Here is a 26,568-nt window from a genome sequence, read left to right as displayed (position 1 = left end):
TTTTAACTCTCACAAATTCGCAGGAAAAACTATTGCCATTTCTAATCACTTATTTGGTTATATGACTCAGAGCTAATTACCTTTAGTTTCCTTCTGTGTACTGATTAGAAACAAGGTTTGCCTGACTTTTAAAGTCTAAGATCTTTCCCTTCTACTTAATATTTATTTAAAGGAATGCTTATTTGCTTTTGAGAAGCATATAATCGCTCCCAAATAAACAAATAACTTACGTGTCCTTTTACAAATTCAGATTTCTATTTCTTGTACAAATTCAGATTTTTCTTTACCATTCTTTATTTTAATAGAGGTCGGTGGGGAGTAAAGACTTATATCTCAATATAAATTATTTTAGAAAAAAAGTCAGATAAATAGGCTTAAATTCTATTGGGACGCACGCTAGAGAGTAGCAAATCACATTCACCATGGGATGGTGGAAAGACTAATTTACAAACAGTATAGCAAATGCTATTTATCATTTTCAAGGCAAAGTACCATTTCCCAAATGAGTTTGTTACAACTGAATTCACCTTCAAGATTTTTTCCTCTTAAATATTTGTTTAGTTGGTTGTGGTGGCCTGAAATGGCTCTGGAGATTGGCCCGTTTTTAATAATAAAATGCCACTGCAGTAAGAGTCTTTAGAAATCACCAGGTTCAGTTGTTTAAGAATTATTTTGGCCTTAATACTCTTTCTTCAAATAAAGTTGAAAACCTGATGTGTAAAACATACAAAAGCAGAGCTACACTGACTGACAGATACTAGTCTAACATCCTCATTTTACACATGAAGAACTCACCTGGTTTGTGCTGACATTCCTTCCCCTAGCAAACGTGATCACTTTGTTGCAATTACTACTGCACATGTCAGTGTCCCCAATAACACTGCAAGCTCCACGAGGGCTGGACCCACAGCACCTGACAAGCACTCCGGCCCACTGACTCGGGACAAAGAAGAGAAGCAACTCGTTTGCCCAGCCGGCAGTCATAAACAAACCCTAGCCCAATAAGGTCTATTACAAAAGAACTCTGTGAAACTAAACTAGTCGTTTCCCCAGAGTCTCTTTATTCCGGATTGGGATCCTCGCGCCTCACAGGACGTTAAGATCTTGCTGCCCCTTCCGTGTTCAGGGGCTTTACGCATCCCAAGGCACTTCACGGTTACACTTCTTTTTCTAGATTTGAAAAGCGCCGCCAGTCTTCGCTCGGAATGACAAAGCCTGGCTCTCGGGAGACTCAGGAGTGGACACAGCCATAAGAGGAGGAAGACAAGCGGCCTCCAGCTCACCCTAGAGTTCTGAGGTCCCACGCCAGGATACACCGAACACCTCTGCAAACCAAGCAGCAGTCGGCTCTGCTCCTCACCCGCCTGGACCCTCAAACTCCGCCCACGCTCCCGCAGCCCCGCCCCTCCTATTACCAGCATCGGTGAGGGAGGAGGTCAAGGCCGAGGCGGGAGTGCCGGTGAGTCCAGTCGCCGCCCAGAGGAGCAGCCAGGCCACTGCCCCGAAAGCCACGGCCGGAACAGCCAGGACGCCGGAGGGCGGGTGCCCGAGAGGGGCGCGGAGGGACGAAAAGCAGACGGAGGAAGGAACCTGCATACGCTTCATGCGGCTCCTAGAGCGCAATGTCACGGAGTCAGTGACCGAGACGGAGGGTTCGGCGCGCGCACTACCGCGGTCCTGCTGTTTCCCCCCACCCCTCCCTTCTTACACCCTCTACCCCTGAAGGTTCGGCGCCGCGTGAGGCCCGACACCCGGCCCCTCCTTGGCTCCCTTCTCGGCCCCGCCTCTCGCCGTTCCGGTCAGGGGCGGGGCGGGGAGAGTGGCGCACGCGCCGTGACGTGCACCCCGGGGCTGTTGCTGTGGGAACCACTCTATGGGCGCCCAGCGGGATCCTGAACCCGGGCTGGCTCGCCGTGTTCAGGCTCTCCACCTCCACTTTCAGGTATTTGCAGAATCAGGTCTCCTGCCGGGAAGTTCACTCCACGACCTCTACCGCGGGCTGTGACTGTCGCTTCTTCCTGCAGCGCCAGCCTCTGCTCCAGGCCGCAGTGTCGGGGTAAGGGCTTGTGCGTGCACTGCTGTCGGATGGAAACGTCTGATCACGGTGTTAGTAGACCTTGGGCTGTAGAAGATGCACTTTCTGTACTTCCTTAAGGGTAAGACAAAACACTTGGCAAACATATAAAAAATTGAAACTTAATAAAATATATAACAAGAAAATAATTACATAGGTTAAATTTTAAAGGGAGAAAGTGGGATGTAGAAGATATAAAACATACTATAGTTTAAAAACCAAAATTATATGCCTCTAGAAAAAAGACTGGAAGGAATTAAGGGTGATTATTTTATGTTTCCTTTTCCCCCCAGTTTTCTAAAATGAATATGTATAATTTCTGTTATTTAAGTATTTTTAAAAAACATGTTTCTATAGTGAGTCTCTAACAGAACTGAGTTTACAAGAATGTCATCATCCTATGCCACTTTACATCAAGGTTGCTTGACATTTGCAAATCTTCCTAAGAATATCTTAGTCGCATCTAAAGCAGTTCCTGTAATTAAGTGTATTTTGGCATTAGGGATGGGGAAGGAAAGAGAGAATTGAAAGTATTAACTTGCAAAATAGCTGTGTTTCGTAGAACTCAAAAAAATACTATATAGTGAGACAGATACGCTGAAATGAAAGCCATGTAAAAATTATTGTCTTCTATATGTAGAGGCCAATTGATTCTGCACCACATCTGCCTTTTTGATGAGGCTTCTAGACTGTAAATATTTAGAGGATGTACAGGGGCTATGTCTTATATTAATATATTGAATTAAACAAGTATGTATGGAGTACCTACTATGTTCCAGGTATTCTGCTAGATATAATGGGGAATGATGGATATATTCCCTGCCTTCGTAGAGCATATGGACTAGAAGAGAAGATAGATGATCAAATAAGTAATTACAAGAAACTTGGTGATTAAAATGATTGGGAAAGTAGAAGGGAGACACATCTGATTTGGTGACTACTCTGGGTACCTGGACATAGAGGGTGCTGGGTACATACTTGCTTGATTGGTAAGTACAAAAGGCCCTTTGGGTCAGTTCTTGGGCTGATTCAGGGGTTCAGATACAATCATTGGTCTAAACTGAATTGCATTCCTAGGTTCAAGTGTGAACGAATCTACATCCCTCAGTGAACCAGAGATTTTTAGGGATCCAGCAGACTGGGGATAACCCAGGGTGAAAGTGAACTTTCAGGGCAGCCCTCCCAAGGTCTTCATAGACTGAGATGCATCTCTAGAACTAGACTAAACCAGATCTACTGGCTGGGAGGGGTAGTGAGATTTATCTAACACCTAGTTGAGCTGAAATTGAATTTTTTTTTTCCTTTTAGCAGGAAGCCATTATTCAACTAACACATTTTCATCAGATTTCTTCTAATTTACCCTGAAGTATATGTGGAAATGATGTGCACTGCCAAGAAATGTGGAATTAGATTCCAGCCTCCAGCTATTATATTAATCTATGAGAGTGAAATCAAAGGGAAAAGTCGCCAGCGCATCATGCCAGTCCGAAACTTTTCACAGTTTTCAGGTACCTCGTGTTTTATCTTGCCTCCTATCTTAAATAGTCTCTAAATCACTTTACAAGTACAATTTGAGACTCATGCAGTGGAGTAGCATGGCCTTTAGAGTTAGATATCTTAAATTCAAATCATGACTCTACCAGGGACTAGATGTGTAACCCTGGCTAAGTTACTTACTCACAGTGAACTTCTGTTTCCTGATCTGTAAAAGAAGATTGATAATTTCAGGATAGTTGGGTGCACTGAATGATAGTATTATTAATTCCCTTCTCTCCCTCCATATGTTTTTTTTTTTAGTCCTGATATTTTATTAGCACCTGTAGTACAACCAAAAAGCTATAATAGCACTTTTTCTTCTCCAGATGAAAGTATTTAACAACTCCATAAAATGATTTAAAATTAAGGAAATCAAACACACATCCCTCCCTGACCCCACCCCATTCAAACCTCAATATAAAGAAATAGTTCTGCAAAATAATATATTCCAATAAAGACATTTAACTACATGGCTAGAGTGGCAGATAATGCTTTCAGGTTCTGAGTGTTTTGTTCTATTTTGGTCCTAGCAGTAGTGTGTGGTGTATATGGTATATATGGTATCTAGTTTTGTGTTTTTTTTTTCTTCCCTCCTAGACTGCAGCAGAGCTGCTGAACAACTAAAGAATAATCCACGACACAAGAGTTACCTGGAACAAGTACCCTTGAAGCAGCTGGAGAAGTTGTTCAGATTTTTACAAGGTTACTTGAAGGGGCAGAGTTTGGCAGAAACAATGGCACAAATTCAAAAGGAAACAACCATTGATCCTGAGGAAGACTTGAACAAACTAGATGACAAGGAACTCGCCAAAAGGAAGAGCATCATGGATGAACTTTTTGAGAAAAATCAGAAGAAGAAAGAAGATCCAAATTTTGTTTATGACATTGAAGTTGAGTTCCCACAGGATGAACTGCAGTCCTGTGGCTGGGACACAGAGTCAGCTGATGAGTACTGATACACTCACAGAAATTATTGGGCTAGCAGAAACTGCATATTTATATAAAGAACAAAGAACATAGATTGATTATAGCAAAATCTGTAAAGACCACTAAATGTACATAGTGGGTCATGATTGGATTGACCATGTTACTTTTCAAAACCAGGATATTTAGAGCATCTACTATGTAGGTGAATAAGGAATATAGGAAAAACAGAATAAAGGAACCTGCGTTTAAGGAGCTTACAAGCTAATTAGAAGATAAGTCAAAAACTTGTGAAAAGCAAATTAATATTATTAAGCAGCCGAAAGATTATGCTTGATAAACACAATTATATGCTAAAGAGGGTTAGTGTCTATGTCACTATCACCTTTGAGTAGAGTACACAGGGGAGACTTTGTCCTTTAATGGGAGAGAGAGGACTTTGCCTGGCCCTTGAAATGGCAGTATTTGCACAGTAGGATTCCAGATGAGAAAAACTGGAAAATAGGGGAGCTAAAGGCAGTAGTAAAGAGCAGGAAATAAAAAGTTTTATTTCAGGAATAATAAGCAAATTACAGTTTGACAAGTTTGGACAGTATATATTAGTACCGGGGAATTATCCTGTATGCATTGTGTCTTTATATGTATTTAACTCTGGAGTAGAAAAGAACCCCTGCAGAGTGCCCTGTGGCTCTAAAGTAGATGTCCTTTGATGAGCAGCAGGGGTATTCTCCCCTTAAGATAGCAGGGAATGTATACTAAAGACATTCTGAATCTCTTTCCAAAAATAAGAGGTTTTGTTTATAAAAAGAGATATCCACCCATAATGAATGAACACTAGATATTGCGTTCATTCATTCAGGCCTATTCATGAGCTTGGATCTACAAAGAGAGAGGTCTTTGTTTAAGAAGGCTATCTATGTGCAAGTAAATTGTTCTTACTCGAATATTATTTAATTCATAGAAATTCTATGTCTTTACAAGGATGAGGAAATTAATATTCATTTAGTAAAAATAATTATTCATCTGTCAACCTCTACTGTCTTTTCCATTATAAGACCCATTAAGGGGATCATTCTTTTAGCGATATCACCAGGAATTTAAGATGGTCACGTCTCATATGTATATTCACCAAAGGTAGCAAAAGAATTTTCAGAATTAGAGATCTTTCCATATCTACGTTGTATTCCATTGTTTACATATAGATAATTTATTATAAAAGTTGACCTTAGATTGTTTCTCCCTTTCGCTTTTACAAGCAGTGCTACAATAAATAGTTTTGTACATCCTTTGCACATTTTATCTATAGGATAAATACCTAGAGGGGAATTGGTGGGTAAGAGGTGCATTTTAAATTTTAATAGATACTGCTAAGTTGTCTTCCATAGAGGCTCATTCATTCATTCAGTATCTGTACTTACTGAGCACCAACTATATGTTCAGCCTATACCATTCTAGGGTACAGGGATGTAGCAATATACACAACAAAGTCCTTGGCCTTTACAGGGTTTACAGTCTAGCTGGAGAGGAAAGATGATAAACATGCATAAAATAATGTCAGATGATAAGTGCTCTGAAGAATAAAATGAAAAGAGAATGATGGAGGAGATGGTAGCCAGTGTTTTAGATTGAAGACCTCACCAAGAAGGTGATATTTGAGCAATGGCCTGAAGAGGTGGAAAAATTGGTGTGTATTTCAGGGGCAGTGGGGAAAGGCAAGTACATAGACCCTGGGGCTGGAGTGAACTTAACATGTTTGAGAAAGAGCAAGGAGGCCAATGCGGTGAATACAGAGTGAGCAAGACAGAAAATAGTTGTTGAGGTCGGGGTGGATTTTACCAATGCATAATACTTACCTTGAAGGTTGTACCAACTTAAACTATCAGCTTTACATGAGAGTACCTGTTTTTCCATATGCTTATCAAAAGAGGGTATTATCAAACTTGTTGATCTTTGCCAATCTTAATAATTTTAAAGTGGTATCATAGTTTAATTTGTATTTCTTTTATTACAAGTGAGACTATCTTCATAGATTTGAAGAAGCCTTTTTTTTTTTGCTGATTTAATTTTTTTAATTAGGCAGAATTTTTTTAATGTGGTCAAATTAATCAATATATTCCTCTAGGCTTCTCCATTTTGTGCCATACATAGAAAGGCATTCCTTACTCCAAGATTATTTAAAAAAAAAATTACCTTATGATTTTTTTCTATACAGAAATACAGGCTATAACTTTTGTCTTTGAGGCATTAAATATTTTAACCGAAGTAATAAACCTAGTGTATATGAAATAGAGGCATTTACTGTAACTAGAGCAGAAAGGGGAGATCGTGTGGGTTGACCAGTTGTTTTTATTGTTATTTTTACCTCTGTGTATCCTGTCTCATCCAAAGCTAATTATTCTGCAGAGCACTTTTTAAAAAATTCCATTATAAAATTAATACATATTCATTACTTCAAATTTTTAAACATATACCAGAGTGTAAAAGTAAAATGTGAAAATTCTCCCCTCATCTCCTTCCCCCAATTCCCACTCTGCAAAGAAATTGGTTTTCCTAGAGGGCTCTGGATTCCCTTTTTTTTTTTTTTACCTTGCTTCAATTAATTCTTTCTTTCCCTCCAACCCCTCTAATTTTCAGCTCCATTCTCTGCTGGATCATTCTCTGCAGTCTGTAAACATGCAGGTCTCTTCCATATTAAAATAAAAAAACAAAATCCTTGACTTCACCTTGAGTCTTTCTTTACCTAATACTGTATCTAACCAAATTTTAGCTCATGTAGGTATTGGATAAATCTCACACATAGCCCTTCCTTTAGAGCAGATCTAGTTTAGCCCAGTTCTAGAGATGCAGCTCGGCTATCAAGCTCAGTACTTCCAGGGCTGCCCTGAAAGTTCACTTTCACCCTGGGATATCCCCAGTCTGCTGGATCCTTAAGAATCTCTGATTCACTGAGGGATGTAGATTCATTTGCACTTGAGCCTGAGAATGCAATTCAGTTTAGACCTCTTTGTGTACTGTACTCTTAGCAAAAACTGTATCTGAATCAACCCAAGAACTGACCTAAAGGGCCTTTTGTATTTGCAATTGAGCAAGTATGTACACAGCACCCTCTATGTCAAGGTACCCTGAGTAGTCACCAAATCAGATCTATCTCCCTTCTCCTTTCCCAAGCATTTTAATCACCAAGTTTCTTGTAATTACTTATTTAATCATCTATCTAATACCGGACAAAGTAGTACTGGATGAAAGTTGAGGAAAGCCATTGGATTTGGCAGTTAGATCTTTGTTAATAATCAAGAATGAAGCTTGAAGGGAATGATTAGGATAGAAATTGCCAAGATATGAAAAAAGGAAACAGGATCATAGATCTAAATGAAGAGCTAAAACTACAACTTTTAGAAGAAAATAAAGGAGAAAATATCTTCATGACTGGGTTAGGCAGAGTTCTTGGAATTGACAGCAAAAGTATGATCTATAAAAGAAAAAAATGATGAATTGAACTTTATCAAAATTAAAACTTTTTTTACTTCAGAAACAACATTGAGAAAATAAAAAGAATTCACAGACAGAAAAAATATCTGCATATCATTTATCTGGAAAAAGGACTTGTATCCAATGTATATAATGAACTCTTATAATAATAAGATAAAAACAATTTAAAAGTGGGCAAAAGATTTGCATAGATATTTCACCAAAATATATATATAGATGGCTAGTAAGCACATGAAAAGATACCCAACCTAATTACTCATTAGGGAAATGCAAATTAAAAACAATTAGATACTACTTCACACCCACTAGAATGCCTATAGTAAAAAAGACAGACAATACCAAGTGTTGACAAGGATGTGGAGAAACTAGAACCCTCATGCATTTCTGGGTGCAAATGTAAAATGGTATAACCACTTTGCAAACAGTACGGCAGTTTCTTAGAAAGTTAAATATAAACTCATTAGACTCCATAACAATTCCACCCTTAGGAAACTGCCTAAGAGAAATGAAAACATAACACAAGAGAAATGAAAACACACAAGACTTGTATGCAAATGTTCACAACCGCATTATTCATAATAGCCAAAAAGTGGGAACAATCTGGAGAAACAAATATGGTATATTCATAAATGGAATACTAGTCAGCAATATAAAGGTAAAATGAAATGTTGATAGACTACAATGAATGAGCCTCACTGTGTTAAGTGAAAGAAGCCAGATACAAAAAAAAAGTACATATTGAAAGGATTTCTAGGGATGATAGAAGGGTGAGTGAGGCCATCCTTGGAGAAGACCTGGTAGCTCCATTCAGGGAATTTGCCTAGGTCAGGCAAAGCTGAATTCTCAGAGTTTGTCCAGCATCTGAGCCTACAGGGAATCACCTTCCATCCTCATCCAGCATCTCACCCATCAGCTGCCAGGTAGGCGACAGAGTCGGACATCAGGTAGCCCGACAGTTCAGTGGAGATGAGCAGACAAGACCTCCTCAGTCTCTTGGATCTTGCAGTGCAGAATCTACTGAGTGATGAGGACCTGGCTGAGCCGTGCATGCCCTGGAAGACCTCCCTGTGGTTCTCTTCCCAGCACTCTTCACAGCTGCCTTTACTGGGGGACACACAAAGACCGTGATGGAGCTGGTGCAGGCCTGGCCCTTCCCCTGCCTCCATCTAGGATCATTAAGGAAGCAGTCAGAAACTGTGTTGGAAGCTGTGCTAGATGATCTAGAATTTGTTCCTGATGACACTGCTTGTCCCAGGAGATTGAAGCTGAAGGTGCTGGATTTTACCTATGACTTTGTGCTTTCTGCCTGGGAGGAATGCTTTGAGACATGGCCTTAGTACTTTCTCATGACTCAAACTCTGAAAGACCCAGAAGGCGGAGCAGCTCCCACTCAGTCCCAGAGAATAGCCTCGTTGCTACAGAGAACCTGTGCAAATATGCAGATCTTGACTTCAGTGATTTCCAATGTATACAGAAGTCCAGGTTCTCCTTTTACATAATGTAGAAAGTGGAGAGAAGTCATGGCTATTATAAACTCCAGTGTCAGGCACTGGAAATTGACCAAGTGCTAATGTGCTACCGGGTACAGATCCTCCAGTGGCTGGAGCTGGATTCCATCCACATGGTGAAGCTGGAGCATGCCATTGACATCAGACACAAGTCAGACCTATTTCTAGTTTTCAGCCAGTTAGAGCAAATGCAGAATCTGAGCATCTTCACGATGTGCAGTCCTCCCTAGAAGTTCCCTGCGGACTGTTTCTCCCTGCTAAGTCCTCTGCACCCCCTCAAGAAGCTCTACCTGAAGCCCAGCAATATCTCAGGTCAACTATATAAGATTCTCAGAGATCTGCAGAAACCATTGGAGACCCTGGTGGTCAACGAATGTGGACTTATTGTCCGTGATATCACCTACTTGACCCACCTGAAGGAGTGGGTTCTATGCAACAATGACTTTTCTGAAATGTTCTGCAGGCCTCTAGAGGTTCTGCTGGGTTAAGTGTCAGGCACCCTGCAGCACCTGAATGTGGGGGGATGCAGCTTGAAGGAATCTCAAATCAAAGCCCTCCTGCCTGTCCTGGGCAGCTGCTCCCATTTCAGCTCCCTTGTCTTTGATATCAACATCATCTCCACCCCAGGCTTCACCAACATGCTCGGGCACCTAGCAGGACTCAGGGAGCTGAAGCGAGTGCAGTGTCCAGTTCCCACTGAATGCTAATAGCGATTGGATGAATACTGGTGGAGGAATGTCAAGAGTTCCAGAAATTGCCTGGGTGCACACCATGTGCAGAAGATGCTGCAAGCCCTAAATCAGGATGACATAAAGTTGACTCATCCTACAATATTCATTAAGAAATGAAAAGGCACAGGAGACCTGATAAAGAAGAGTGACAGAAGTGGATAGTGGGACTGTGGCTAATCGATTTCCCAAATGGATGGTGTTGTTTAAAGAAAACTATCAAAACAGTTCCCAGAACTATCTAGTCGTGACTATTATCGCTAAATAAAACTGGTGCTCAATTATTCATAAAATCTATGTGCACTAGTTGAAAGTGTACAGTGGCAAGTGTTGATAAAATATTGAGGATTAAAATAAATAAGCTCTCCAAGCTCTAAAAAAAAAAAAAAGGACATATTATAGGATCCATTTATAAAGCAGGTTAGTTGTTGCCTGGAATTGGGGCTAGGAAATGGGAATTGACTGCAAACGGATATAAAGGATATTTAGGGGGGTTAAAAACACTCCAAAACTGGATTGTAGTGATGTTTGCACAATTCATTAATTCACTAAAAAAATCATTGATTAGTGCACTTAAAATGGGTGAATTTTATGATATATGTATATATAGAGAAGGAGAGAGTATATAAGTAACATATACTGTATATGTATATTCAAAACCTCGGGAAGAGGAAAATAAAACCAATGTCTGTAGACCATTTATTCTAAGAATGAGCAAAGAGGAGCCAAAGATACGTGTAAAACCTCCTTGAGCCCACACAGAGGTGGAGATTGGAAAAGGTTAGAGAAGGGAAAGAATAATGCATTCAATCCAAAATCCAAAAGTACTTTTGAGTATTTACTATGTGGAAGCTCTCCAGGAGGTCTGGAAAGCAACAGCTTTAAAGAGGGAAGAGCGGAGGCGGGGCAAGATGGCAGACTGGTGAGCTGTATGTTTTAGTTACTCCTCCAGGAAAGTAGGTAGAAAGCCAGGAACTGCATGGACTGGACACCACAGAGCAATCTGACTTTGGGCATACTTCATACAACACTCATGAAAACGTGGAACTGCTGAGATCAGCGAAATCTGTAAGTTTTTGCGGCCAGGGGACCCGCACCCCTCTCTGCCAGGCTCAGTCCCGTGGGAGGAGGAGCTGTCAGCTCCGGGAAGGAGAAGGGAGAACTGCAGTGGCAGCCCTTATCGGAAACTCATTCTGCTGATCCAAACTCCAACCATAGATAGACGGAGACCAGACACCAGAGAATCTGAGAGCAGCCAGCCAAGCAGAGAGGAGACAGGCATAGAAAAAAAACAACACGAAAAACTCCAAAATAAAAGCGGAGGATTTTTGGAGTTCTGGTGAACATAGAAAGGGGAAGGGCAGAGCTCAGGCTCGAGCTCAGGCCCTGAGGCGCATATGCAAATCCCGAAGAAAAGCTGATCTCTTTGCCCTGTGGACCTTTCCTTAATGGCCCTGGCTGCATTGTCTCTTAGCATTTCAATAACCCATTAGATCTCTGAGGAGGGCCCTTTTTTTTTTTTTTTTTTTTAATCCTTTTTTCTTTTTCTAAAACAATTACTCTAAGAAGCCCAATACAGAAAGCTTCAAAGACTTGCAATTTGGACAGGTCAAGTCAAGAGCAGAACCAGGAGAGCTCTGAGACAAAACACAATAATCCAGTGGCTGAGAAAATTCACTAAACACCACAACTTCCCAAGAAAAGGGGGGTGTCCGCTCACAGCCATCATCCTGGTGGAAAGGAAACACTCCTGCCCATCGCCAGCCCCATAGCCCAGAACTGCCCCAGACAACCCAGTGTGACGGAAGTGCTTCAAATAACAGGCACACACCACAAAACTGGGCGTGGACATTAGCCTTCCCTGCAACCTCAGCTGATTGTCCCAGAGTTAGGAAGGTGGAACGGTGTGAATTAACAAAGCCCCATTCAGCCATCATTTCAGCAGACTGGGAGCCTCCCTACACAGCCCAGCAGCCCAGAACTGCCCTGGGGGGACGGCACTCACCTGTGACATAGCACAGTCATCCCTCAACAGAGGACCCGGGGTGCACAGCCTGGAAGAGGGGCCCACTTGCAAGTCTCAGGAGCCATACGCCAATACCAAGGACTTGTGGGTCAGTGGCAGAGACAAACTGTGGGAGGACTGAACTGAAGGATTAGACTATTGCAGCAGCTTTAAAACTCTAGGATCACCAGGGAGATTTGATTGTTAGAGCCACCCCCCCTCCCTGACTGCCCAGAAACACGCCCCATATACAGGGCAGGCAACACCAACTACACACGCAAGCTTGGTACACCAATTGGACCCCACAAGACTCACTCCCCCACTCACCAAAAAGGCTAAGCAGGGGAGAACTGGCTTGTGGAGAACAGGTGGCTCGTGGACGCCACCTGCTGGTTAGTTAGAGAAAGTGTACTCCATGAAGCTGTAGATCTGATAAATTAGAGATAAGGACTTCAATTGGTCTACAAATCCTAAAAGAACCCTATCAAGTTCAGCAAATGCCACGAGGCCAAAAACAACAGAAAATTATAAAGCATATGAAAAAACCAGACGATATGGATAACCCAAGCCCAAGCACCCAAATCAAAAGATCAGAAGAGACACAGCACCTAGAGCAGCTACTCAAAGAACTAAAGACAAACAATGAGACCATAGTACGGGAGACAAAGGAAATCAAGAAGACCCTAGAAGAGCATAAAGAAGACATTGCAAGACTAAATAAAAAAATGGATGACCTTATGGAAATTAAAGAAACTGTTGACCAAATTAAAAAGATTCTGGACACTCATAGTACAAGACTAGAGGAAGTTGAACAACGAATCAGTGACCTGGAAGATGACAGAATGGAAAATGAAAGCATAAAAGAAAGAATGGGGAAAAAAATTGAAAAAATCGAAATGGTCCTCAGGGATATGATAGACAATATGAAACGTCCAAATATAAGACTCATTGGTGTCCCAGAAGGGGAAGAAAAGGGTAAAGGTCTAGGAAGAGTATTCAAAGAAATTGTTGGGGAAAACTTCCCAAATCTTCTAAACAACATAAATACACAAATCATAAATGCTCAGCGAACCCCAAATAGAATATATCCAAATAAACCCACTCCGAGACATATACTGATCACACTGTCAAACACAGAAGAGAAGGAGCAAGTTCTGAAAGCAGCAAGAGAAAAGCAATTCACCACATACAAAGGAAACAGCATAAGACTAAGTAGTGACTACTCAGCAGCCACCATGGAGGCCAGAAGGCAGTGGCATGATATATTTAAAATTCTGAGTGAGAAAAATTTCCAGCCAAGAATACTTTATCCAGCAAAGCTCTCCTTCAAATTTGAGGGAGAGCTTAAATTTTTTACAGACAAACAAATGCTGAGAGAATTTGCTAACAAGAGACCTGCCCTACTGGAGATACTCAAGGGAGCCCTACAGACAGAGAAACAAAGAAAGGACAGAGAGACTTGGAGAAAGGTTCAGTACTAAAGAGATTCGGTATGGGTACAATAAAGGATATTAATAGACAGAGGGGAAAAATATGACAAACATAAACCAAAGGATAAGATGGCTGATTCAAGAAATGCCTTCACGTTTATAACGTTGAATGTAAATGGATTAAACTCCCCAATTAAAAGATATAGATTCGCAGAATGGATCAAAAAAAATGAACCATCAATATGTTGCATACAAGAGACTCATCTTAGACACAGGGACACAAAGAAACTGAAAGTGAAAGGATGGAAAAAATATTTCATGCAAGCTACAGCCAAAAGAAAGCAGGTGTAGCAATATTAATCTCAGATGAAATAGACTTCAAATGCAGGGATGTTTTGAGAGACAAAGAAGGCCACTACATACTAATAAAAGGGGCAATTCAGCAAGAAGAAATAACAGTCGTAAATGTCTATGCACCCAATCAAGGTGCCACAAAATACATGAGAGAAACACTGGCAAAACTAAAGGAAGCAATTGATGTTTCCACAATAATTGTGGGAGACTTCAACACATCACTCTCTCCTATAGATAGATCAACCAGACAGAAGACCAATAAGGAAATTGAAAACCTAAACAATCTGATAAATGAATTAGATTTAACAGACATCTACAGGACATTACATCCCAAATCACCAGGATACACATACTTTTCTAGTGCTCACGGAACTTTCTCCAGAATAGATCATATGCTGGGACATAAAACAAGCCTCAATAAATTTAAAAAGATTGAAATTATTCAAAGCACATTCTCTGACCACAATGGAATACAATTAGAAGTCAATAACCATCAGAGACTTAGAAAATTCACAAATACCTGGAGGTGAAACAACACACTCCTAAACAATCAGTGGGTTAAAGAAGAAATAGCAAGAGAAATTGCTAAATATATAGAGTCGAATGAAAATGAGAACACAACATACCAAAACCTATGGGATGCAGCAAAAGCAGTGCTAAGGGGGAAATTTATAGCACTAAACGCATATATTAAAAAGGAAGAAAGAGCCAAAATCAAAGAACTAATGGATCAACTGAAGAAGCTAGAAAATGAACAGCAAACCAATCCTAAACCAAGTAGAAGAAAAGAAATCACAAGGATTAAAGCAGAAATAAATGACATAGAGAACAAAAAAACAATAGAGAGGATAAATATCACCAAAAGTTGGTTCTTTGAGAAGATCAACAAGATTGACAAGCCCCTAGCTAGACTGACAAAATCAAAAAGAGAGAAGACCCACATAAACAAAATAATGAATGAAAAAGGTGACATAACTGCAGATCCTGAAGAAGTTAAAAAAATTATAAGAGGATACTATGAACAACTGTATGGCAACAAACTGGATAATGTAGAGGAAATGGACAATTTCCTGGAAACATATGAACAACCTAGACTGACCAGAGAAGAAATAGAAGACCTCAACCAACCCATCACAAGCAAAGAGATCCAATCAGTCATCAAAAATCTTCCCACAAATAAATGCCCAGGGCCAGATGGCTTCACAGGGGAATTCTACCAAACTTTCCAGAAAGAACTGACACCAATCTTACTCAAACTCTTTCAAAACATTGAAGAAAATGGAACACTACCTAACTCATTTTATGAAGCTAACATCAATCTAATACCAAAACCAGGCAAAGATGCTACAAAAAAGGAAAACTACCGGCCAATCTCCCTAATGAATATAGATGCAAAAATCCTCAACAAAATACTTGCAAATCGAATCCAAAGACACATTAAAAAAATCATACACCATGACCAAGTGGGGTTTATTCCAGGCATGCAAGGATGGTTCAACATAAGAAAATCAATCAATGTATTACAACACATTAACAAGTCAAAAGGGAAAAATCAATTGATCATCTCAATAGATGCTGAAAAAGCATTTGACAAAATCCAACATCCCTTTTTGATAAAAACACTTCAAAAGGTAGGAATTGAAGGAAACTTCCTCAACATGATAAAGAGCATATATGAAAAACCCACAGCCAGCATAGTACTCAATGGTGAGAGACTGAAAGCCTTCCCTCTAAGATCAGGAACAAGACAAGGATGCCCGCTGTCACCACTGTTATTCAACATTGTGCTGGAAGTGCTAGCCAGGGCAATCCGGCAAGACAAAGAAATAAAAGGCATCCAAATTGGAAAAGAAGAAGTAAAACTGTCATTGTTTGCAGATGATATGATCTTATATCTAGAAAACCCTGAGAAATCGACAATACAGCTACTAGAGCTAATAAACAAATTTAGCAAAGTAGCGGGATACAAGATTAATGCACATAACTCAGTAATGTTTCTATATGCTAGAAATGAACAAACTGAAGAGACACTCAAGAAAAAGACACCGTTTTCAATAGCAACTAAAAAAATCAAGTACCTAGGAATAAACTTAACCAAAGATGTAGAAGACCTATACAAAGAAAACTATGTAACTCTACTAAAAGAAATAGAAGGGGACCTTAAAAGATGGAAAAATATTCCATGTTCATGGATAGGAAGGCTAAATGTCATTAAGATGTCAATTCTACCCAAACTCATCTACAGATTCAATGCAATCCCAATCAAAATTCCAACAACCTACTTTGCAGACTTGGAAAAGCTAGGTATCATATTTATTTGGAAAGGGAAGATGCCTCGAATTGCTAAAGACACTCTAAAAAAGAAAAACAAAGTGGGAGGACTTACACTCCCTGACTTTAAAGCTTATTATAAAGCCAAAGTTGTCAAAACAGCATGGTACTGGCACAAAGATAGACATATAGATCAATGGAATCGAATTGAGAATTCAGAGATAGACCCTCAGATCTATGGCCGACTGATCTTTGATAAGGCCCCCAAAGTCACTGAACTGAGTCATAATGGTCTTTTCAACAAATGGGGCTGGGAGAGTTGGATATCCATATCCAAAAGAATGAAAGAGGACCCCTACCTCACCCCCTACACAAAAATTAACTCAAAATGGACCAAAGATCTCAATATAAAAGAAAGTACCATAAAACTCCTAGAAGATAATGTAGGAAAACATCTTCAAGACCTTGTATTAGGCGGCCACTTCCTAGACTTTACACCCAAAGCACAAGCAACAAAAGAGAAAATAGATAAATGGGAACTCCTCAAGCTTAGAAGTTTCTGCACCTCAAAGGAATTTCTCAAAAAGGTAAAGAGGCAGCCAACTCAATGGGAAAAAATTTTTGGAAACCATGTATCTGACAAAAGACTTATATCTTGCATATATAAAGAAATCCTACAACTCAATGACAATAGTACAGTCGGCCCAATTATGAAATGGGCAAAAGATATGAAAAGACAGTTCTCTGAAGAGGAAATACAAATGGCCAAGAAACACATGAAAAAATGTTCAATTTCACTAGCTATTCGAGAGATGCAAATTAAGACCACAATGAGATACCATCTAACACCGGTTAGAATGGCTGCCATTAAACAAACAGGAAACTACAAATGCTGGAGGGGATGTGGAGAAATTGGAACTCTTATTCATTGTTGGTGGGACTGTATAATGGTTCAGCCACTCTGGAAGTCAGTCTGGCAGTTCCTTAGAAAACTAGATATAGAGTTACCATTCGATCCAGCGATTGCACTTCTCGGTATATACCCGGAAGATCGGAAAGCAGTGACACGAACAGATATCTGCACGCCAATGTTCATAGCGGCATTATTCACAATTGCCAAGAGATGGAAACAACCCAAATGTCCTTCAACAGATGAGTGGATAAATAAAATGTGGTATATACACATGATGGAATACTACGCGGCAGTAAGAAGGAACGATCTCGTGAAACATATGACAACATGGATGAACCTTGAAGACATAATGCTGAGCGAAATAAGCCAGGCACAAAAAGAGAAATATTATATGCTACCACTAATGTGAACTTTGAAAAATGTAAAACAAATGGTTTATAATGTAGAATGTAGGGGAACTAGCAGTAGAGAGCAATTAAGGAAGGGGGAACAATAATCCAAGAAGAACAGATAAGCTATTTAACGTTCTGGGGATGCCCAGGAATGACTATGGTCTGTTAATTTCTGATGGATATAGTAGGAGCAAGTTCACAGAAATGTTGCTATATTAGGTAACTTTCTTGGGGTAAAGTAGGAACATGTTGGAAGTTAAGCAGTTATCTTAGGTTAGTTGTCTTTTTCTTACTCCCTTGTTATGGTCTCTTTGAAATGTTCTTTTATTGTATGTTTGTTTTCTTTTTAACTTTTTTTTCATACAGTTGATTTTAAAAAGAAGGGAAAGTTAAAAAAAAAAAAAAAAAGAAAGAAAAAGAAAAACAAGGAAAAAAAAAAAGATGTAGTGCCCCCTTGAGGAGCCTGTGGAGAATGCAGGGGTATTCGCCTACCCCACCTCCATGGTTGCTAACATGACCACAGACATAGGGGACTGGTGGTTTGATGGGTTGAGCCCTCTACCACAGGTTTTACCCTTGGGAAGACGGTTGCTGCAAAGGAGAGGCTAGGCCTCCCTATGGTTGTGCCTAAGAGCCTCCTCCCGAATGCCTCTTTGTTGCTCAGATGTGGCCCTGTCTCTCTAGCTAAGCCAACTTGAAAGGTGAAATCACTGCCCTCTCCCCTACGTGGGATCAGACACCCAGGGGAGGGAATCTCCCTGGCAACGTGGAATATGACTCCCGGGGAGGAATGTTGACCTGGCATCGTGGGACGGAGAACATCTTCTTGACCAAAACGGGGATGTGAAAGGAAATGAAATAAGCTTCAGTGGCAGAGAGATTCCAAAACGAGCCGAGAGGTCACTCTGGTGGGCACTCTTATGCACAGTTTAGACAACCCTTTTTAGGTTCTAGAGAATTGGGGTAGCTGGTGGTGGATACCTGAAACTATCAAACTACAACCCAGAACCCGTGAATCTTGAAGACAGTTGTATAAAAATGTAGCTTATGAGGGGTGACAATGGGATTGGGAAAGCCATAAGGACCACACTCCACTTTGTCTAGTTTATGGATGGATGAGTAGAAAAATAGGGGAAGGAAACAAACAGACAAAGGTACCCAGTGTTCTTTTTTACTTCAATTGCTCTTTTTCACTCTATTATTATTCTTGTTATTTTTGTGTGTGTGCTAATGAAGGTGTCAGGGATTGATTTGGGTGATGAATGTGCCACGATGTAATGGTACTGTAAACAATCGAAAGTACGATTTGTTTTGTATGACTGCTTGGTATGTGAATGTATCTCAATAAAATGAAGATTAAAATAAAATAAAAAAAATAAAAAAATAAAATATACAATCTGTTCCAAAAAAAAAAAAATAAATAAAAATAAAATAAAATAAAGAGGGATGAGCTTAAGAAAAGGCTATGAAGCCAGGGAATTGTTGGCGTTTCTGATTTCAAGGACAAAGCAGAGTCAACTGATTAGAGTGAGACTGGGGAGGAGCCATGGAAAAGAGTGGGGAGTTAAGGTAAAAATGAGAGGTGAGCAGAAGGACCTTTGTACAAATAGAAAAAGGCAAGGTTGGAAGGGCTCAGCACAGATGGAAAAAGTAGACCGTGGGGATCAAATTGAAATCGACAGCCCTGAAATCACAATCTAAAAAGGCTCTCTCCCATCCTCGCCTCCTCTCCCCCCAAAACAAGCAAACAAAGAGAATTAGTGGTCATATTTACCAGAAAGTATTAATGATTAAATTAACAACTGACCTTCAAACTAAAAAAGTTTAACTTCTGTAGCTACAAAGTCCTTCTCTCAATGGTTCACTATTTCACACTACAGCAGATCCTGTTGATTACCTACTGAACATAATATCCTTTTCTCCCTTCTTCTTTGTCATCAGAAAATCAATTTGAATTGTTTGAGTATAATCAAGTCTCAACTCCAGGGACAAATCATGACTAGCCTAAATAAATCCCAGTTATCAGTTGTCTATTGTTGGTTTAGATATGGGCATGTTACCCAGTTCTGGCCAATGAGATGTGAAAGGGCATCTGCAAGGGCATGTGGGTAAGGTTTTCTCAGTAGCCAGGAGAAAGTTCCTCTATTTCTCTGGATGTGGTTGTGTCTGAATGTGATACCTGGGATAATTGCAGGTATTTTATGGCCAGCCTCAGGGGGAGGCCAATTGTTAATGAAGGCAGAACCTAGAGAATAATAGAAATTTAGAGGCAGAGCTCTAGCATAATACACCTGGAGCCTTTGGAAATTTTGCTATATGAAATAATAAATTTCGTCTTTGTTTAAGTCAGTTTTAAAATTGGTGTTTCTCTGTTTCTTGTAGCCAAAAAACTCCTAAACTGTTAATAAGGGAACAAGCCTCTTCCATTGGCCTCTTCTCTTTCTGGATCCAATATGGACCATTTACATCTCAAAGATAGGCACAGAAACCAGTAGAAAAAGACTGATACAGTGGACAAAGCAAGGCATAAAGGATTGTTCCGGTTTGCTAATGCTGCCATTACGCAAAACACCAGAAATGGATTAGCTTTTATAAAGGGGGCTTATTTGGTTACAAAGTTACAGTCTTAAGGCCATAAAGTGTCCAAAGTAAGGCATCAACAATAGGGTACCTTCACTGGAGAAAGAGTGTTGGCGTCTGGAAAACCTGTTAGCTCAGAAGGCACGTGGCTGGCGTCTACTTGCTCCCAGATTGTGTTTCAAAATGGCATTCTCCAAAATGTCAGCTTTCAAAGGCCGTCTTCAAAATGTCTCTCTCAGCTGCAGCTCTGAGTTCCTTCTGTTTGTCAGCTCTTTTACATGGCTCCAGTGATTTAATATGACCCACCCTGAATAGGTGGGGTAACATCTCCATGGAAATTATCCAATCAAAGGTCTTGCCCACAGTTGACTGAGTCACATCTTCATGGAAACTCTCAATCAATAGGTTCCAACTTAAACAACAGTAATACATTGGCCCCCCCACAAGATTGCATCAAAGAACGTGGCTTTTTCTGGGGGACATAATATATCCAAACTGGCACAGGGATTAAGAAAGGCCAGGGAGCTGACAAGGGCAGCACAAAGCAGTGGACCTTTGAATCTAAGGGTGGATGGAGTTGTGTGGAGCCAGGGGAAAGCCAAATAAAATGGGAGGAGCTGAGTAATTAAAAGTACCAAAGAAGATGGTACCAGGCAGGTTGGGCAAACTTTGGTAGATGACCTTGGGATAAAAACTGACAAAGTAATCAGTCAGAGAAGGAGAATGCTGAGTTAAGAGATCTCAGAAATTTAGCAAGTCCTGCTGGTGATGAGATCTGGCATCTGAACTTTCCAGACCAAGACTGATAGGAAAGTCCATAAAAATCAAGAAAGTTAGGGAGTTTTATGAAATCAAGGAGTCTGAAGGTGCAATAGCTCAGATGTTGAAGGATCCTGAGAACACTGATGAGGGGCAAAGAGGTGAAGAAAATCAGCCAGGTCCTAAAGTCATTTGGGTAGACGTACAGTACTTAATATGGTTTGGGGCAACTGCATCAATAATTTGAAGAAGAAAATGTAAAAGGATGGAATTAATAGTGAATGTTTAGAAAAAGGGAAATAAAAAAGCAGAGAGAAGTTATAATAGGTTAGAAGTTTTGATTACATTAAAAAAAGATGTGAGAAAAAAATTCCCTATGCTTGCTCCACCAGAAGCAAACAAACACAACATTGGTAGCATATGTTCTAGGCATGCGTTATTATGGATCCAGGAACCTTTTGGTTTCTGGTAAGATAACTCTTAGGTTAGCAAATTGCATTAGGGCTGCCTTCTCCACCATTATTGTCCTTGTTAATAGTAGGACAGCACATGCCTTTCTACTTAAAAGAATACTTTAAACACAACCAAGCAATCTATCATCACCATTATCAAATATTTGTTCACTCCCTTGTCCCATCGTTATATACTGGATACTACACAATTTTCACATTTTTGGTCAGATGCATTCTCTACCTTCAAGAAACTTAGAGGTATCTGTTATTTCTGATAATGACCCACAGGAATAGAATGAATAAGAATAAAACCCTAATAGAATCTTCAAAGTTAATTATATCCAAAACCCTTACTCTCTTCTTTCACTTTATCTCTCCCCTATACTCTCCACCAAACACCCCCCCAAATTAAAATTATCAACTAGTAACAAAAATGGTTGAAGAGATTTATGTTTTGTTTCTCTCATGTCCACTGTTTACTATTTAAGAAGTACTAACACACTCCAAAACAGGGAAAAGACTGAAAGGAGAAGGTAAGACCTTAAAATATACAAAAACTTTTGCTAAGAAAAATTATCCAAAACTTAGAAATAAGGCAAAGGATGAGCACCATACATATTTTCAATGTCATATGGGAGCTTTGTTTAAAAGCTTGCCCAAGGAATATTTAATTTTCTAGGACAATGTACCCGTGTTTGCCTTTGCTATTTACTATTTGAGTAGAGTCCAGACACTGTGAAGTTACATGTTATAACAACATGTATTGAATTGTTGTTGAACAACATGGATTGAATCCTGTCCCCTACAAAGACATGTTCGAGTCCTAAACCCCTGTCCTGTGAATGAACTCATTTGTAAATAGGATCCTTGAAGTCAGATTGAATCAGAGTGGTCTTAATCCAGTGTGACTGGTTTCCTTATAAGGAAATTTGGACCCAGTCGTAGGACTAGTAGAAAACAGAGGAGGAGATGAGCAGAGAGACGGCCATGTGACAGAGGCAGAGATTGAGTTAGGGATCGCTGGCAGCCACTACCAGGATGCTACAGATTTTGGAGGAAGCACAATTCTGCCAATACCTTGATTTTGGACCTCTAGCCTCCAAAACCATAAGATAATAAATACCTGGTGTTTAAGCCCACCAGTCTGTAATATTTGTTACAGCAGCCCTGGCAAATTAAGACATATTAACTTGAAAGTCTCTGGTGGAAAAGACAACTGTGAAGATTATGGTTTATTTCCCTATGGGACTGAAACATTTTTGTATTTAACCTTACAGTCTTATTCTAACATTCCTTTTTGAATGACTATAAATATTTAGATCTTCAAAATACTCTTTAACAAGTTTTACCATCTTACTTGTCCCCTTCATCAATGAGCTACTGTCTTGGACATGTGTTCATTTTATACTTGTATGAGAGTTATATATTTAATTCTTTGAAAACTGCACTTTGATACTTGATAGCCCATATGATGAAGAGATTAATGTCCTTTTAGCCTTTTGGGGCATGCCTTTAAGGTGCAATAAGCTGATAGTGTAAACTTTAGACCTTTATACCTATGCAAGGAACTGGGAACAAGAAGCAGGAAAGAACTAAAGCTTGAGGCCAAGTTGAGAAGCCAGACAGATAAATGACAATTGCATTAGGGGTCAATCCCCTCTGGGTCCTAATTGTCCCAAGCTAGCAAGCTGTGTTACTATCTACCTCACACTGTTACCACCACAGCTCCAGGCAAGCCCACCTTAGCACTGCCAACTTAACCCAGTGGGCTCAGAAATTTCTATAAAAGAGGAGCTCATGGGCAGCAAACTTTTGGAAGGGTTAAGAGCAGGCAGTGACTAGGAAAATAGTCATGAATATGTATAGCAGGCATATTGTGCATCTTAAAGTCCCTCCCAAGCCACTCCTTGGCTAGGATATTAAACTATTGCTGCTAAAATTAAAAAGAAAAAAAAAAAAAAAAAAAAACTACCATCAGAGGGCAGTATTTGTTTTTTAATTTATCCAAATGAGGCTTTTGCTTGGTACTAGAAGGATGCTAGCAATATTTTCCTATCATTTAAACAATGTGCCTACATCGATATCCGGGGTAGGTGCTAGAGGTGAGCCTTGTTTAGCCTTTCCAATGTTTGCAAATAATCCTTTTACAATGCTAGGTTTTCTGGAGGGCATCAACTGTGCCATACTTAGATTCATTCTTTCTTTATTCATCTAATTTTTTAAGCACTTTATATATGCCAAGCCCTATTCTAGGTGATAGGGATATAGAGGAGGACAACACAAGACAGGACCTTGTTTTCATGGAGCTCATATTTAAGTGGTGAGAAATAAGTTAATAAGAAAAATATATAATTATAAGTACTATGCCAATAATTCAAGTAGGGTGATGTAGGGTTAATGCCACAGTTAGTCTTCATTGCCTCCTACAGAATCCAAAAGGAATTCTGGAAAGAAAATTTATACTAGCCTGATAAAGCTACCGTACACAAATTCCAAGACTAGGTAACTAGGGCTCACCCTTATCCATAGCCAAGTTGCATCTTAGAGCATTCATATGCCCATTAGGCTTTATTTTTTCAAATCAACTTGATCTTTTTCTAGCTGTTCTCATTTTTCTGTCCATTTCTATGCCTGACCTGATTTCCTTCTGAAGGCTGACGAGACTATCACCCTAGGGAGAAGTCAGTAGTTAATTTTTCTGTTCCCTCCCTCAACTTGAGTCATTTAGCCACAGCTGAACATAAACTTTCAAGAGCACTGTGGGCTGTGGGATGGGGCTTAACTGGTGTGTGTGTGTGTGTGTATGTGTGTGTGTGTGTGTATGTGTGTGTAGGAGCATCTGCACTCTGAGTCGTCACTGAGACTAATGACTGGTAAAGACCCCTAAGAGAACAGGATAGCTTCATCTGTGTCCTTTCCCCTGAGTTTCCTCATTTGTGAAATGGGATATTAATACCTGTTTTCACTGGGCTAGTGTAAGAATTAAATGAGATAGTCTGTGCATAATACAGTAATAAATGGAAGTTAAAAAAAGTCTCTTGTCTCCAATTCTCTCCCGAACACCAGATATATGTTAGCTGTCTTCCAGATGTAGAGAAGTAACACTTATCAAAATTAAAGGCAACTGAAAAAGAGCCCAGACTTCAATTAGTGATATGAATGAAGCAGGTCTGGTTAAGACCAGGGCAAGCCAGGCCAAAGGGTAAAGGTTGAAACTGATTGTGTTTTAAAACTTCAACATCCATATGAGACCAAGGGAAGAGATACCTATTTGGTACAGGATCTAAATTTTCTAAACGGTACAACTCTACAGTCGATTTGTTCAAACACCACAATTGCATGGAACTTTGAATAGGAAGTGAGATACGGTAGGTTAGTATAGGCTGGAGTGAAACAGTGACACATCCCAGAGTAATTTGGGCAGATAATAAAAAATATATTTACAGCCTCACCCTCCCCAGCCCCGAGGATCTGGGGGAAGGTGCGGATGTGTTGGACATCCTCACCTGGACTGGTGTTGATGTTGTCACAAACATTGGGACTGGCGGTTTGATGTGCTGAGCCCTCGATCATGGGACTTGCCCTTATAAAGCTCGTTACTGCAAAGAAGAGTCTAAACTTGCACATAATTGTGCCTAAGAGTCTCCCCCTGAGTGCCTCTTTGTTGCTCAGATGTGGCCCTCTCTCTCTCTAACTGAGCCATCTCGACAGGTGAACTCGCTGCCCTCCTCCCTACGTGGGACCCGACTCCCAGGGGTGTAAATCTCCCTGGCAATGCAGAATATGACTCCCGGGGATGAATGTGGACCTGGCATCGTGGGACTGAGAGTATCTTCTTGACCAAAAGGGGGATGCAAAATGAGACGAAATAGTTTCAGTGGCTGAGAGATTTCAAATGGAGTCGAGAGGTCACTCTGGTGGACATTCTTATGCACTATATAGATAACACATCTTAGGTTTTAATGTATTGGAATAGCTAGAAGTAAATACCTGAAACTACCAAACTCCAACCCAGCAGTCTGGACTCCTGAAGACAATTATATAATAATGTAGATTACAAGGGGTGACAGTGTGATTGTGAAGACCTTGTGGATCACACCCCCTTTATCTAGTGTATGGATGAGTAGAAAAATGGGGATAAAAACTAAAGGACAAATGGGGTGGGATGGGGGGATGATTTGGGTGTTCTTTTTTCACTTTTATTTTTTATTCTTGTTCTGGTTCTTTCTGATGTAAGGAAAATGTTCAGAGATAGATTGTGGTGATGAACGCATAACTATGTTATCATACTGTGCACAGCTGATTGTATACCATGGATGATTGTATGGTGTGTGAATGTATTTCAATAAAACTGAATTTAATAAAAAAAAATAAATAAAAAAAAAATTAAAGGCAACTAAGCAGGGAAATAGTTTCACTGAAGACCAAAATCAAGATTTTATATTTTGAGTGACTGGACTAAAACAAACCAGATGAAATATATGGAGATAAAAGTAGAGCTCAGTGCTTACATTAAGAAATATCAACTGCATTACAGGATGAGAAAGGATTAGCCTAATAACAATTAATGGGGAACAGATGAATGGGGTTTAATTGACTGTTAATCTGCTGATTCACTAGGAGCACACTGTGGAATGGCTGCCAAGGAAGCTAATGTACTCCTATATTACAGTAATTGAGGTTTGACATCCAGATGAAGGGATGGAATGGCCCCATTGTTGGCTGCCCTGGCCAGATCCTCACTGGATCTGTGTTTTCTTCCAGAAGCCTCATTTTAAGAGATGTTGACACACAGGAGTATGTCCTAACCACGGAGAGTGGCCACGTCTCACGAGAATCTTCTGGAAGAAGTGCTGAGGTTTTTGCCTGGAAAAGAGAAGATTGCCCTTAACATATATTTTTTTGAGGAGCTTTCAGGTAGAAAAAGTTATCAGTACTTCCAGAGGGAAAAGCTAGGTACACTGGGCAGAAGTTTAGGGAGCAACTTTCCTCTCAATAAAAGGAAGAACTTTCTGAGGACTGAAGCTGGGGCAATGGGAAGGATGACTTTGTGAAGAGTGATCTGCCTGTCCCTGGAAGCAATACAGCCAGGTTCAGCAACTGCCTATTAGGCTGTGTAGAGGATTCCTGCACTGAATGGGAGGCTAACCAGA

The 26,568-nt window shown here is 40.1% G+C and overlaps 2 protein-coding genes and 1 pseudogene across 7 annotated transcripts in view; 2 read left to right on the top strand and 1 right to left on the bottom strand.

Moving 5' to 3' along the window:
- PIGX (phosphatidylinositol glycan anchor biosynthesis class X) overlaps window positions 1-1,725 on the bottom strand; it is an 88,497-nt gene extending 86,772 nt beyond the window's left edge. For all 3 annotated transcript variants that reach the window (XM_037837711.1, XM_037837710.1, XM_037837707.1), the window contains exon 1: window positions 1,416-1,725. In XM_037837711.1, coding sequence (XP_037693639.1) covers window positions 1,416-1,605 — 190 coding nt within the window. In that variant the 5' untranslated portion in view covers window positions 1,606-1,725. The remainder of the gene's footprint in view (window positions 1-1,415) is intronic.
- Window positions 1,428-7,212, top strand: CEP19 (centrosomal protein 19). 4 transcript variants are annotated; one of them, XM_037837715.1, is made up of 4 exons: window positions 1,428-1,632; window positions 1,943-2,156; window positions 3,383-3,582; window positions 4,208-7,212. In XM_037837715.1, exons 3-4 carry the CDS (start codon window positions 3,453-3,455, stop codon window positions 4,564-4,566), a joined length of 489 nt encoding a protein of 162 aa, XP_037693643.1. In that variant the 5' UTR covers window positions 1,428-1,632; window positions 1,943-2,156; window positions 3,383-3,452; the 3' UTR covers window positions 4,567-7,212. The 4 variants fall into 4 exon arrangements, with proteins under 4 accessions (XP_037693643.1, XP_037693645.1, XP_037693655.1 ...); XM_037837717.1 differs by having other exon boundaries at window positions 1,428-1,942; window positions 2,025-2,156; XM_037837727.1 differs by having other exon boundaries at window positions 1,428-2,056; window positions 3,386-3,582.
- A 1,777-nt stretch (window positions 7,213-8,989) lies between these two features.
- LOC119518653 lies at window positions 8,990-10,238 on the top strand (annotated as a pseudogene).
- Window positions 10,239-26,568: the final 16,330 nt, after the last annotated feature.

The sequence above is a fragment of the Choloepus didactylus genome, chromosome 1 (genome assembly GCF_015220235.1).
Source record: "Choloepus didactylus isolate mChoDid1 chromosome 1, mChoDid1.pri, whole genome shotgun sequence".
In the NCBI taxonomy this organism is placed as follows: domain Eukaryota; kingdom Metazoa; phylum Chordata; class Mammalia; order Pilosa; family Megalonychidae; genus Choloepus; species Choloepus didactylus.
This window is presented reverse-complemented; position numbering and strand designations above follow the sequence as displayed.

Coding starts and splice junctions, on each gene's coding strand:
- CEP19 (XM_037837715.1), top strand. CDS start 3,453: ATGATGTGCACTGCCAAGAAATGTGGAATTAGATTCCAGCCTCCAGCT. Junction 3,583..4,207: donor AAACTTTTCACAGTTTTCAG/GTACCTCGTGTT, acceptor CTTCCCTCCTAG/ACTGCAGCAGAGCTGCTGAA.